The sequence below is a fragment of the Vipera ursinii genome (genome assembly GCF_947247035.1).
Source record: "Vipera ursinii genome assembly, chromosome: Z".
Lineage (NCBI taxonomy): Eukaryota > Metazoa > Chordata > Lepidosauria > Squamata > Viperidae > Vipera > Vipera ursinii.
The window spans coordinates 122,114,592-122,129,105 of NC_139517.1; the positions used below are offsets into that span (position 1 = coordinate 122,114,592).

General features: G+C 44.2%; 1 protein-coding gene across 2 annotated transcripts in view; it reads left to right on the top strand.

Moving 5' to 3' along the window:
• The first annotated feature begins 1,438 nt into the window (after nucleotides 1–1,438).
• Nucleotides 1,439–14,514, top strand: part of PRKAG2 (protein kinase AMP-activated non-catalytic subunit gamma 2) — a 233,503-nt gene continuing 220,427 nt past the window's right edge. For both annotated transcript variants that reach the window (XM_083376992.1, XM_083376993.1), the window contains exon 1: nucleotides 1,439–2,252. In XM_083376992.1, the coding sequence (XP_083233118.1) occupies nucleotides 2,154–2,252 (99 nt within the window). In that variant the 5' untranslated portion in view covers nucleotides 1,439–2,153. The remainder of the gene's footprint in view (nucleotides 2,253–14,514) is intronic.

Sequence of the window (14,514 nt, forward strand, 5' to 3'; positions counted from 1 at the left end):
CATTAAAATAAAGAGAAATTAAGTAAGTTAACAACCACAATGGGACGAGGTGGACATGGCATCTTTTTCCTAGTCCAGTATGAAATGGCCATTGGGGGTCCCAGGCTAATTGGCAGAACTAGGTTCTGAACCCCTTCTGGAAGGCCATGAGGGTGGGGCAGATCTTGGCAAGGGTATGATATTCCAGAGGATGGCAGTCGTGGCAGAAGTTTCTTCTTCTAGACCCCACTAGCCAGAATTCCTTGACTGTGGGGGTCCACAGCAGGCTCTTTCTGCCAGAATGAATGGGTGGGCCGATCTCTTTGGAGTGAGATGGCTCCTCAGATATTCTAGACCAGGGCTCTTTTATGACTCGTGGACTTCAACTCCCAGAATTCCTGAGCCAGCATGGCTCAGCTTGGAAACTTCTCCCTTTTCCCTCAGCATGGCTGGCTCAGGAATTCTGGGAGTTGAAGTCCACCAGTCATAAAAGCCAAGGTTGCCTACCCCTGTCCTAGACCCAAGCATGAAAGGTTTTAAAGATAAGAACCAACACCTCAAACCGGGCTTGAAAGCAAACTGGTAAAAATGCAGGTCAGACAAGAGTGGCTTATGTGGGCCACCCTAGCGGCCCCTAAAACTTTGTGCTCTGCTGCATTTCATGCTAGCTGTACATTCTGCATACTTTTAAATGGATAGTCCCATTGCAGCAGTCCAAACGCTAAGATGACCAGGTTATCAGCGACTAAGAGCGTTTTGAGTGGCCAAAAATAAATACCTCCCTTAAATAATGAGGAGGAAAAGGGCATCGTCTGTGAGCATCTGTTTAAAGGGAAGCCAACGCTCTTCTTTTCAAGAGAGCCACAAAAATCGCAATATCCTCCCTTGGGGGAAAAAAAACACGCGCGGGAGCATTCAGGCCGCTGCAGTCTCGGCACCTTTGGCCGCGGGCGCCTCCCGCAGATCCTGTGCCAGCTGCGCAGCGGGCAGGCGTGTCCGCCGGCGGCGCGCCCTCCGCCGCGAGTTCCCTGTTCAGACCAACCATAAGGGGCGAGGAGGGGGACAAGCGTGGCTTCGTCCTCGCAAGTCACCCACCCGTGCCCAGTCCAGAGGTCTGCGGAGGAATTGGGGAGAGCGCTGGGTACATCGCCTGCCCAGCACCTCCGGTGGATTCCTTGCAGATCTGGCCCCGCCGCCGGGCAGTACCAGGGAGATAGGCCGGACAGCGCAGAGGCTGGGGCGGCCGAAGGGCGTCCTTCAAGCGGCTGCTCTGCGGAGCTTCGCGGAGGTCTCCGGCGGCCTTGGCCGCAAGGGAGAGGCGCGGAAGGCGGCGAGGGGCGTGTGCGCGCGTTGTGACAGGGCTGGCCGGGAGAAAGTTGCCTTTTATGAGCGTGCACTTCCTGTTAGCTTCCTCTCCGCCTCCTCGGCGGCGAGGAATATATTTACACACACACACACACACACAGGTTTGCACCTCCCTCTCTGGGCAGGGTTTCCTCGCTTTCCCCCTCGTTTCTTTTCCTCTTGTTTGTGCCGTGGCGTCTGTCAGATTCGCCTCTTGCGTGCCCGAGAGCGGCTGGTGCAGCGGCTGAACCTCCTCGCGTTCCCTCCCGCGGCTGCCTGCCTGCCTGCCTGCCTGCCTGCCTGCCAGCTGCACCCGCTCGCCCGGGAATCAGCCGACGTCTCAAGGAGGATTGCAACGCCCTTGCCCCGCGCCCGCTGAAGAAAGGGGGCGCGCGATTTGCAGCCTGGCCCTGCGGGGGCTCCGGCTGCGTTTGCACGCCCTCTTTGCAGCCCCTTTGCACGAGGCGCTTTCCTTGCGCGCGCGCCGACTCCAGGAAGATGCCTGTCTGGAAACTTTAGTAGCGTTCCGGGAAATTGTGGCGGATTCTGGCTGTGCAGCAACCTCGGTGTCCCGCCATTGGGATCGCGTTCGTCCCGCCAGGGCATCCGGTGGTCCAGCTGGCGGGCGATGAGCCGAGGCTCCGTTGGCCTCTTCTCTGACCCATCTTTTGGCCTCCGAAGGCCGAGCAGCGGCCAACAAACTTCCGCCGTCTTTTGATAGCTTTCTGCTTACATCCCCACGGCTCTCCAACTCCGAGGGTCCGAGCTTTTGCAGGCGAGTGGAACTGGCCGTAGGCAGCTGGCTGACAGCCTCTGTTCGCATCCCTGCGATGGGAAGTACGGCCATGGACGCCAAGAAGAAGGATGCCTCGTCTGCTAAGAAGAAGGACGCTGGCCAGAAGAGACGCACGTTGCGCGTTCACATCCCCGTAAGTCTGCTTGCTGGCTGTGTTCACCGGACAGGGTTAGCTACTCCGTTTACTCCGTTCTCACGATGTTCAGATCCGCAAAGGGCTCTGCGCAGACCGCAGGCTAAATCTGATTGGCTAGTTGCTGGTGAGTGGTGGGAACGCAGCCCTGCTTTGCCCAGAGCCGGTGGGCAAGAAGTTGGGAGTTGTTCTTTTGAATGCTTCCCCTGATCTCCTGTGCGGAGTGCAGCGAGAAATCTGTTGGGTTTTTTTTTGGCAGCAGCAGCAGCAACAGGTTGGGGGTGGGGCAGAAAGGAATGTGCACAAGCCTGTCACTTAACAGCGCCATTGGGGTGGGGTGGGGGGACACGTTGGTGGGGGAAGAGAGGGAAAAGGTGTGAGAGCAAGGCAAGGGATCCACGGAGCTGGCATGTTTTGGAAGAAGCCTTTTTCTAATTGTTTTGCTTCTCTTTGTCTTCGACTTACAACAATTCCTTTAACGACCATTCAAGTTTCAAGTTTCAAGTTTCAAGTTTTATTTAATTTGTATACCGCCCTTCTCCTTGGTAGGGACTCAGGGCGGTTCACAGGGCATATATAAAAAAGACAATACAAAAATTAAAAAAGATTAAACCCATGCCCAGTTAAAAACCGTAATACAAATCTAAAACGACAAATTAAAACCCATAATTCAAAATTACAATAGCAGTAAAAAAAAGTGACTTGACCCATTTTCACGCTTACAACTGTTGCAGCATCCCCACAATCAAGTTTAGCAATTGATTCCTATTTATAACCGATCCTGGTGTCCCTGAGTCATGTGATTGCCTTTTGTGACCTTCTGACAAGCAAACTCTATGGGGAAGCCAGATTCGCTTAATGACCATATGATTCACTTAGCCACTGCAGTTATTCAGTTAACAACTCTGGCAAGAAAGGTCGTAACATGGGACAAAAAGTGTTAAAAACTGCCTTGATTAGCAATGGTAATTTTGGGCTCAGCGGTGGTCATAAGCTGAGGACAACCTGTAATTCATTCTTCAAGTGCACTGCCATTACTCAGGAGCAAAATCCGTCAGCAGTTCAAGTTGATTGAATCTGCTGTTGAGTGGTGAGGGTGGTCTTGATGACCTTGCAGTGCCCCTTCCAGGTTCTGATCCTAGATCAGTTTCCATAAAGTTGGAGCTCTCAGTACCCCAGAAAGATGGTTTGGCCTTGTAGGACTGGGAAATTTGACCCCCTTTAAGTGTTATGACACCCATTCACTCACATACTCGTAAGCATGCATACACGTGGACACAGTATAGAAACAACAGCCTTGGTGGAGCAGTGGGCTAATGCCTCCTTAAGTAACACCAGCTGCCTGCAATTAGTGCAGGTTCGAGTCCCACCAGGCTCAAGGTTGACTCAGCCTTCCATCCTTCCGAGGTAGGTAAAATGAGGACCCAGATTGTTGGGGGCAATTAAGCTGACTTTGTAATAATGCCGCTTGGGGGTGTGTGTGAAAGCCCTAATAAGCAGGCATATACATAGAATGAAGGCTACTGCTAAGCTTGTAAGCCGCCCTGAGTCTTCGGAGAAGATAAAAATAAAATAAAAAATAAATAAAAATAAAAATAAAATAAAAAAAATAAAATAAAAAAAAATAAAAAAACACAGATAGATACAGAGTTCCACACATATTTAAACCACTTTTTAACCTGATTACACACGTCTAATGATGACCTCACTCAGTTGAATTAAACATTAAAATGCTGTTTTTCTTCCTGCTGTTTACCCTGGAGAGTGCTTTGACATTCATACAACCCCAGTAGGAGGGATTCAGAAATACTTTTAAAATGGGCAGTAAGAGGGAAGTGCCTACAAGACAAGGAAAAAAAACTTTAAAACATATTCTTAGTTTCGGATAGTAAGCTAGGAATTAGCAACTTTTATATCTTGTAGGTGCCTACCGTGCAACCTGTTTGCAAACTAGGGTGCCCTTTGGGAATGTTTGAGCTTTTTGCAAAGTCTACCTTTTCATCTCCTGGTACGCAAAGCCTGCCGTGGCCTTTAAAAATTTAAAGGGGTCTTTAAAAGCCTTCAAGGGACGCGGTGGCTCAGTGGGTTAGGACGCTGAGCTTGTCAATCAGAAGGTCGGCAGTTTGGCGGGTTGAATCCCGAGTGCCGCGTAACAGAGTGAGCGCCTGTTACTCGTCCCAGCTTCTGCCCACCTAGCAGTTCGAAAGCACGTAAAAATGCAAGTAGAAAAATAGGGACCACTACGGTGGGAAGGTAACAGCGTTCCGTGTGCCTTTGGCGTCTAGTCATGCCGGCCACATGACCACGGAGACGTCCTCGGACAAGCGCTGGCTCTTCGGCTTTGAAACAGAGATGAGCACCGGCCCCTAGAGTTGGAAACGACTAGCACGCATGTGCGGGGGAACCTTTACCTTTACCTTTACCTAAAAGCCTTCAAAAGACTTGCTTGGTAAAGAAATCTGAAGGTGTTAACCCTACAAGTGCTCTTCTTTCTCTTTGCATGTTGTAAAGCAGAATCAAATATCCTGTAGTTTGATGTTTCTTCCATGGTACAATCAAATCTTGAGGATCAGATCAAAACATGCTCAAATGGATTCAAATCCCTGGATTGCATACCGGTAGGTGGTTGAAGGATAGCTGGACCATAAGAATGGGTTCATTAAGGATAGGATGGGGAACTATGGCCCCTTTATGACCTGTGGACTTCAACTCCCAGAATTCTGAGCATGGCTGGCTCAGGAATTCTGGGAGTTGGTCCAAAGGTCATAAAGGGGCCATAGTTCTCCACCCCAGATCTAGGATCTCTAACAGATGAACGCACACCGAAGACCCTAAGGCAGGAGTAGGCAACTATGGCAACTGTAGGACTTGTGGACTTCAACTCCCAGAATTTCTATGCCAGCATGGGAGCTGAGCCATCCTGGGAATTCTGGGAGTTGAAGTCCATAGATCATAAATTTGCCTTAGCTGCCCATCTCTGGCCTAATGGAAGAAGTGACAGTACATGGAGTGAAGCTAATGGACATTTCAGATTGCAGAGCTCTCCCCGGTCTGAACTGTTTGTTGGTAGATATGAAAATAAGTAGGAAAAATGGGTAGTAGGCCTTCTTTTAGGGACTTCTCTCCAGGTAGGCCTCAACTTACAATCATTTGTTTAGCGACTGTTTGAAGTAACAAAGGCAATGAAAAAAGGGGCTTACAGTCCCTCACAGTCACAGCATCTTTGGCACCAGTGGCAACCAGCCGGCTTCCGACAAGCAAAGTCAATGGAGGAAGTTGGATTCACTTAACAACCATGGGATTCACATACCAGCTGCAGTGATTCGTTTAACAATGTCACAAAAAAGGTAAAATTGGCTGTTACTCATATAACAACCACCTTGCTTAGCAACAGAAATTTTGGTCCCTATTGTGGTTGTGAGTTGAGGACTAACTGTGTTCTAGGCTTGTTAGTCAAGAGACAATTTATCATCTTCATTATCCTTCATTCAGTTTAGATCACTTTTTTCCTATGGGGGCCCAAGGGAACCTACCTGGGTGTGTCTTCATTTTATCCTCAAGTATGTGGGACCATTTTGGCTCTGAAATTGATAGGCTGCAATAGATTCATTCAGCCATTTGGGAATTTGAATCTGGGTTTCTTTTGCCCATCTTAGTTGAACATCTGAACCATCAATTGTTCAGCGATGGACCATCAGAGTGACCCCTTGTGGCCAGAGTTAGAAAAATAGCCATTTTCAGGGTTCAGGTTATAATGTAAGGGGGACCATTTCCATATCCTGTATAGTAGAGAGGCAATGAAAGTGGAAGGGAGTTTGAAGGTCATCTATACCAACTCTTCACTCAGGGCCAAATCCAGAGCGTGGAATTTAGTTATAGCTATCATAAGAGATCAACATCCCCCTCTGTTTAAATACCAGCAGGATAGGATAAGCCATTTTCTATCCCAGTCATCCTTTGGTCACGGCACTTGCTATAACCTTTCCAAATAATTGGAGGGCACAAACTCATCTCCAGATTTAATGTTTCTCACCCACATGCTTTTTTTTTTTTGAGTGGGCTGGGGGTGCTTCTGTGAATCTGTTCAGAGCAATTCCCCTTTCTTGATATTCAACTATTGCCACATGATTCAGTGAGAAAAGTATTGGCAGAAACTATGCACATTATGGCAGTGGAGATTAACATGTACTTCTGTTATGCTGTTACATAATTTTGGGGAAATGAAAGCTAGTCTATCCATTGGCAAAAGTGAACGGTGACAAGTCGTGTATCAGTCAGGCATGCTTTAAAGTTTGTCCAAGAAGTCTATTAAAAAGAAGGACTAGAGGTGACATGACAGCCGTGTTCCAATATCTCAGGTGCTGCCACAAAGAAGAGGGAGTCAAGTTATTTTCCAAAGTACCAGAAGGCAAAACAAGAAGCAATGGGTGGAAACTAATCAAAGAAAGAACGAACCTAGAAATAGATAGATAGATAGATAGATAGATAGATAGATAGATAGATAGATAGATAGATGATAGATAGATAGATAACCTTTATTGTCATTTTTTTATTGTGGGCACATTGGCGCACATTAAAAATGAAATTTAGTTGCTTGCTGTCAAAGGTACACATACATAACACACATTTAAACATGCTCTATACAAAATATGTATAAACCTACATCCTTGCATAAAAATAACATGTAAATATTAATCACTGTCCATCTTAAATACGTAACGGAAGGAGGAAGCTTTAGAGTTCACAAGGTTAATACTGTATGGAATAAAGCTGTGACTGAATCTAGGTGTTCTGCTTTGGATACCACAGAGCCCCCTCCTCCCAGAAGGTAACTAGGAAAACAGGTTGTGGAGAGGATGGGTAGTGTCCCAGACAATCTTGCGGACCCTGCTCAAGCATCACTTGTATGCTATGTCCTGGATGGAAGGGAGTGGACTGTCAATAATCTTTTCTGCTATCCTCACTACTAAACAGAACTTTCTTAACAGTGAGAACAATCAACCAGTGGAACAGCTTGCCTTCAAAAGTTCTGGGTGCTCCAACACGGGAGGCTTTTAAGAAGAAACTGGACAGCCACTTGCCTGGAATGGGTTAGGGTCTCCTGCTAGAGCAGGGATTTGAACTAGAAGGCCTCCAAGGTCCCTTCCAACTCTGATGATAATGTTCTTTGCAACTTTAACACTTGTGGACTTCAATTCCCAGAATTCCCCACCAGCCATACAAGTCTTAAAATTGCCAATGTTGGACATTCCTGATTTATACTCTTATTCTGTATCCATCAGTTTATTGACTTGGCCTATTGATCAAGTGTGGTTATCCACTCAGATTATAATCCCTGCAGAATGTCAACATACTTTGAAAGTCGAAGAGAAGGCCTAAAAAAAAATCCTTAATAATTCCTGATCTGCCCTAGTTGCAATTTGAGAAATGGTATTGAAGGCATAAAATTTGCTCTATCACCAGAATATGGATCCATCCATCTCAAACCCTCCTCAACCAGATTGGTTCCCAATGAGTTAAAATACAACTCATGTCTGAGTGAACATGATTGTTGGCTGTGATGGAAAAATTTATACTTCTGGAAAGCATTGATTGGTTAGCCAGCTTAGGGCCTGGAAGACGCTTTTAAGAATGAACTACTCAGTGTTAACACTGGCACATTCTTACATCTTATCCTTGTTTACTAGAAACTATATTACTTTACATGTAATCTGTATTACATTACAGAACAGGTGGGCCTCAGTTTATGACCAGAATCTGTTTCTAAGAAAGACAGTAGTTAAATGAGTCACACTTGAATTTATGACCTTTTTGCCACAGTTGTTAAGCAAACATGCAGTTGTTAAGTAAATCATCCTTAGGTGAATCTGACTTTCCCCATTGTCTGCTTGTCTGAAGGTCATAAATTATGATAATGTGATCCTGGGATGCTACAATCATCTAAATATATACCTGTTGCCAAGTTCTTAAATTTTGATCACTTAGCCATGCGAAGCTGTGACAGCCATTGGTGTGAGGACTGGTAGTACAGTAGGTCACTTTTTTCAGTGCCATTGTAACTTTCAAATAGCCGCTAAATGAAGTGGTTGCAAGTTTAGAATTATCTGTATCTAAAACTACTTCCTTGGCACACAGCAAAATGTGCCTCCAAGTTAGAATCTAGGTCTAGATCAGGGGTAGACAACCTTGGCTCTTTTATGACTCGTGGACTTCAACTCCCAGAATTCCTGAGCCAGCCATGCTGAGGGAAAAGGGAGAGGTTTCCAAGCTGAGCCATGCTGGCTCAGGAATTCTGGGAGTTGAAGTCCACCAGTCATAAAAGAGCCAAGGTTGCCTACCCCTGGTCTAGATGAATGTTTTTCAAACTTGGCAACTTTAAGATGGGTGGACTTCAGCTTCCAGAGTTCCCCAGCATAGCTTGGAAATTGCCAAGTTTGAAAAACAGTGATCCAGAAGGCCTAAAAAAATACATCTTATTTTTGATGAAATACTTTTAAGATTGGCTTGAATTAGGTTGCGGGGATTATATTCCGCTTAGTGGCACGGTGCCTTGTTTGCAAGTAGAGAGGATTTCTTTTAAAAAGGCCACTGGCAAGTTGGAGTAGTAATTGTGGTGGGGCTGAGAGTGATGTATAGCCCTTGGACAGTCCACGTGGTTCCTGTAACTGAAGAATAACAACAGATTTCGTGGAAAAGGGGAAGTATTATCTGAGTGCGGCACTCTCTTTTTGCACACTGGGTGTGTGCTTCTTCATGGAGCAGGGGCTTGTTTGTTAAAAGCAGACAATCCTCTTTGCCTCAAATTTATTAAATCGGTGATGGATGTTGCAGATAAAAGTTCAGGAAGTATGTGCAAAGAAGAGATATTGGGGACTTAGGAGATATGTATTTCTGGCTTGCTAGAGGCAGCCTGAGGTTGATAGATTTAGCTGGTTTCCTCTTCCCCCCCCCCCTTCTAATAAATTATCTCCCATGATTGGGTTCATCCATTGCCATAGCTTGTTGAAATATGGTTTGTCAAATGAATCACAATTGGCTGCGTTGACTCATACCACTAAGTGAAAAACATTGCTCACGATAGCTAGCTCTGCATGGATTGCTAAATTACAGGCAGGGTTAATTCAAATGTACTCAGAATCTAGAAAAAATGTGTGATATAATAGACAAACCCCATTTAACAGACATAGGATTTCTCTGTTGCAGCTTTCACTTAGCTTTACAATTGTGGTGTCCACTTAATGACTACAATGTTTGCTTGACGACTGCTGCATAAAAACATTGTAAAAATGGGTCTGGTTAATGGTGACCAGCTACTCACTTTACTGTTGCCATTACTTGCAATCCTATTTTCCAGACTCAATTATGTTTGTAAATCGAGGACTATTTGTAAACTGAGGTTTTAATGCAGCAGCACCATTTATATCTCTAATATTATTTTACAAATAAATTGATGGCAATAGTGCAAGCTCAGATGTAACTGATGCCCTATCTCTCTTATTATCTGTTAAATTGACTTGGGAGGCGGGTGTGTGGTGTATTGGTTCACATGCTGTGGTAGGATGGAGGGTTTGTTGTCACTGTGTGTTGGGGGGAGAGAGCAGGGGGGGGGAGGCTCAGCTAATCTCAATGTACACATGTTGTACTTTGACAATAAAGGTTTATTTGTTTATCAACCAGTTTGTTAGAAGGTGTTTTCAACAGGCTGTAGCAAGTCAGGCCTTTCAATTTACCATCCATGGTTTGAGAATCCAGTCACTTGAGGTTTATCTGGGAAATAACGGTCAAGCAAATAAATGAATTTATGTGATGTGGGAGGCTCATGCCAGAGGTTCAGAGTTTCTGATGTTAAAAATAAAAATAAAGGAAATGAAGTGGAAACCCCCCCCCCAAGTTGCTTAGAAAGACTTCCGTAGGAGATGGGCAACTCATTTTAAGAGCCAAATCTATGCAAAGGTTGAGAAGCTTCAGGTGGAACGCATTAAGCCAAACCTTTTTAAAGTATGCGCTGAAAGTCTGCCCTGTTTACTCTGTGATGGAGATCCAAAGAAACATAAATAAAAAGAGATAAGGAGTTTGAAGCCAGATGGCTGTTTGCAGTTGTTGCCTGATTGTGCAATAAATTAGTCAATAGCTGTTCCCTCCAGCAAGGCTACTGATGGGAGCTAGAATAAAATTGCAACATCTCAGTCAGAGCAAAGAAAGTGTTTTGTCACCAGTAAAAAATTTCCTTTCCTTATTTTAACCAGGATGTTGAGAACTAGAAAGTTCAATTGAACAGGGGGTAGGAATGCCCAGTTTTCAAGAAGGCTTTTTGTTTTAGATTTTTTTAAAAAAATCTTACTTTTATTATTTTTTAAATAACTGAAGGTGACAAAGACCGTCCCAAAATGCCTTCTTCCTCCTATTTTCTCCACAACAACAACAACCCTGTGAGGTGGGTTGGGCTGAGAAAAAGTGCCTGAGCCAAGGTCACTCAACTGGCTACAGGGGTCTTCAAACTTGGCCCTTTTATGACTTGTGGACTTCAACTCCCAGAATTCCTCAGCCAGGCACACTGGCTGAGGAATTCTGGGAATTGAAGTCCACAAGTCATAAAAGGGCCAAGTTTGAAGACCCCTGGGCTAGAACTTAACTGTTTCCTGGTGATTGGCCTAAAATCACTTACTCGATTTTCCTGGACTAGAACTCTTTATCTCCTGGTTTCTAACCTGGTGCTTTAATCAGTACATCAAACTGGCTTTTCACTATTCTTGCTTTTATTCTTTGTATAAGTATCCAGCCCAAACGTGAAACAGTTAAAGGTAGCTCTCATTTTGGCTTATTCTTTTTAAAGAACTCCTTATGTAATAGAGTTGTTTTTTATTTGTAAAAATTGGAGGTGCAGCTAGACAAAAGACATGGCTTAATTTCTCTCAAACATTATACTGAACTATGGACACATAAACAAAGATGTTGATGGACAGAATGTTGGGAAATAATTCAAGAGACGTTTGCTATAGTCTCATTGCAGGTTCAGGTGCTGCTTGTCTGACCATTAATGTAGCAGAATAACAGAGTTGGAAGGGACCTTGGAGGTCTTCTAGTCCAACCCACTGCTCAGGCAGGAAACTTGATTCTGTCTCCCAAGATCATTCTCATCTTCCATTACATTCACTTTTGCATTCTTTTAAAATAAGTCCCTCTCCTTCTTCTGATCAGGGTAAAATTGCAGGAAACCCCAAGATTTATATAATACATATTTGGAGGAGGAGTCCATTAACTAGGAAAAATCTTTTCTTTATCTCTGTCTACACTATTTGAGACAGGGACGTGCTGGCTCAGTGGGACGCTGAGCTTGTTGATCAGAAGATCCGGCAGTTTGGCGGGTTGAATCCCAAGTGCTGCGTAGCAGAGTGAGCACCTGTTACTCGTCCCAGCTTCTGCCAACCTATCAGTTCAAAAGCACGTAAAAATCCAAGTAGAAAAATAGGGACCACTACGGTGGGAAGGTAACAGCGTTCCGTGCGCCTTTGGCGTCTAGTCATGCCGGCCACATGACCACGGAGATGTCCTCGGACAAGCGCTGGCTCTTCGGCTTTGAAACGGAAATGAGCACCAGCCCCTAGAGTTGGAAACGACTAGCACGCATGTGTGGGGGAAACTTTACCTTTACACTATTTGAATTGGTCCAGAAGGTGAGAAAGGAAAATATTCAACACTAGTCCCTTGGAATTGCATCTTGCAGACTGCTTACATAAGGCCTTCATGTCCTTATGTAAACCTGACAAAGTCAGCTGCCCTGTGCTATATTATGATTTTGGGGTCTCATTCCTCCAGCAGTCATACTTGACGAAGGAAGTTTGTACTATTCCTCCTTTACAGTACCTGCAATCTCGTGGACTAGTAACTTAGTATTTTTAAAAAGCAAGAGAGCTGAGCAGGAATTTCTGGGCTTGGTGCATTGGACACATCACTGGGTTTCATTTGATAAAAAGTGGAATAGAATTCATTGACAGAAGATGCTGAGAGGAAAAGTATTAATATTCTGCCCTCAGATCTCTTGGAGTCTTATAAATGCTCCATGTCAAAAGTCTTGTCTCAGTTCATTTGATTAGGAGTTGTTTATTTTGAGTTTCCAGCACCACAGTGAACAATGGTTCACTGGTAAGTGAATGGTAAGTGAACAATGGTTCACTTACCAATTGTTGCATTCAAAATGATTGTCACAAAAAGGTTATAAAATCAGTTTAGTCATGTGACTGACATATGATATGATTGTTACAAGTGTTCTATCTGTACCTGTTTCTGCAGCTATGTCCCCAGCATGGAGGGGAAATTCAGGCAGGTCCTGTATGGAGGGAATTCTGGCTGCAGGGGCCGGGTCCAGCTCTGGTTCCATTAGTGGCAGTGGGAGTCTGCTGAGGCCATCAGCACGGCCCATTTGTTTACCAGGTTTGTGAACCAATTTAAAAGTGTATGCAGATAAGAAAATAGACCATCTCAGCATTCTTGGGGAAAAGTATGTGGGGCGTTTGTTTGTCTGTTGTGAAAAGTCCCAGCAGAGGTTTGTGGTCTGTAAAGACTGTGAAGTCCCTGCCATATAAATAGTCATGGAATTTTTTTATTCCAGCAAAAATGGCTAGGGCCTCTTTGTCAATTTGAGTGTAGTTACTCTCAGCAGAGGACAGTGTCCTTGAATAAAATGCAATAGGGACTTGTGTTCCATTCTTTTCTAAATGACTCAAAACTGCCCCCACCCCATAAGGAGATGCATCACATAATAAACAGACTGGTTTAGACTCTCTAAAATGAGTTACAGTGGATTTATCTGACAAGAGTGCCTTTAAGTCCTGGAAGCTTTTTTCATGAATGCCGGTCCATTTGTGGTATTACAACTGAGCGCAATACATAACAGAAACACTAACAATATTCTTGATCTTGGCAACTTGCAAATGGGTGGACTTCAACTCGCAGAATACCCCAGCCAGTAGGGCTGGCTGGGGAATTCTGGGAATCAAAGTCCAGGCATCTTTAAATTGTCTAGTTGAGAAGCACTACCCTAATCAGCATAAATGTGTGTGTCCAGATCCCAAACTAAAAAAATGACGACCAAGGTGATGGCTAACCAAATTAAACATGTTATTCAAGCCCAGTTTCTTTCTGTGTTGGTTTAACAGTGGGCTAGTGGAGTTTGTACCTTAGGTAGGCATTTGAAATGTGGTTTATTCACCAACACACCAGGGAAGAAAGCATTTAGAGTGGGTTTACTAATTACCTTAAGCTTAGCTACTGCATTGGGAAAAGGCCAGCCAAAAAATGAGTGGATTTTGCTGCATGAAGGACAAGGTCAGGATGGGGACTGACTAACCTGCATTAGGGTGACTCACCAGAGAAATTCCACAGACAGCTAGATAATTGATTCCAGTTTCTCCAGCGGATGCCTGTTAATAGTGGAAAATTGGGTAAATGTCTTCAGGATCTCTGCTTTGCCAGATGGAGCATCATTCATTGGACAGTAAGGTACTTGATTAAGGTGGTTAGAACCATTTAATGGGATATTTTGTTTTTAACCAAATTGAAACTGGGAAAGGATCTTAAGAGGATCTCCAGGGCTGGGCCAGAGTTTGAAAACCAATCTTCCAATTCCAATGTTCTGATCTATGGATTTTGGTTGGATAATATTAATAATAGGATTGCTACCATCTGCCGGATACAGTATGTCATCAAAATGATAAAAGCAGTGTTTGTGTTGTTGCAACACAAGCTTCACCCTTTTTATTTATTTATTTAATATCCTGCCTTTATTATCTTTGTAGACAACTCAAGGCAGCAGACATTTCTAATAAGTATAATTACAATTACAATTATAATAAACAATTACAATACAAATAATTATTATGATAGTAGGTGGGAGATCACAGTTGTATACAAAAGACACAAAGCTTGCATTCTACGGATGCAACATTGCTTTTATCATTAAGACCTCCTTGCCTAACCATGGATGCAGCTGTTTTAGCATATAGATTGCCTTGGCTTATGACCATGGTTGGGACTGGAATTTCTTCCGTTGTGATTGTAAGTTGAGTCAGACATTTTATAATAAGCGAATCGTGGTGAAGTGAATTCAGCTTCCGCAATGAGCTTCCCCCCCCCAAAATAGGTAAAAAAAGGTTGCAAATCATGATCATGGGACTGCAGCATGCTGCTGATGGTTGTAAATGTGAGTCTGTTACCAAGCACAGTTGTAAGTACAAGTACAATCACTTTTCCCAAGGCCGTCATA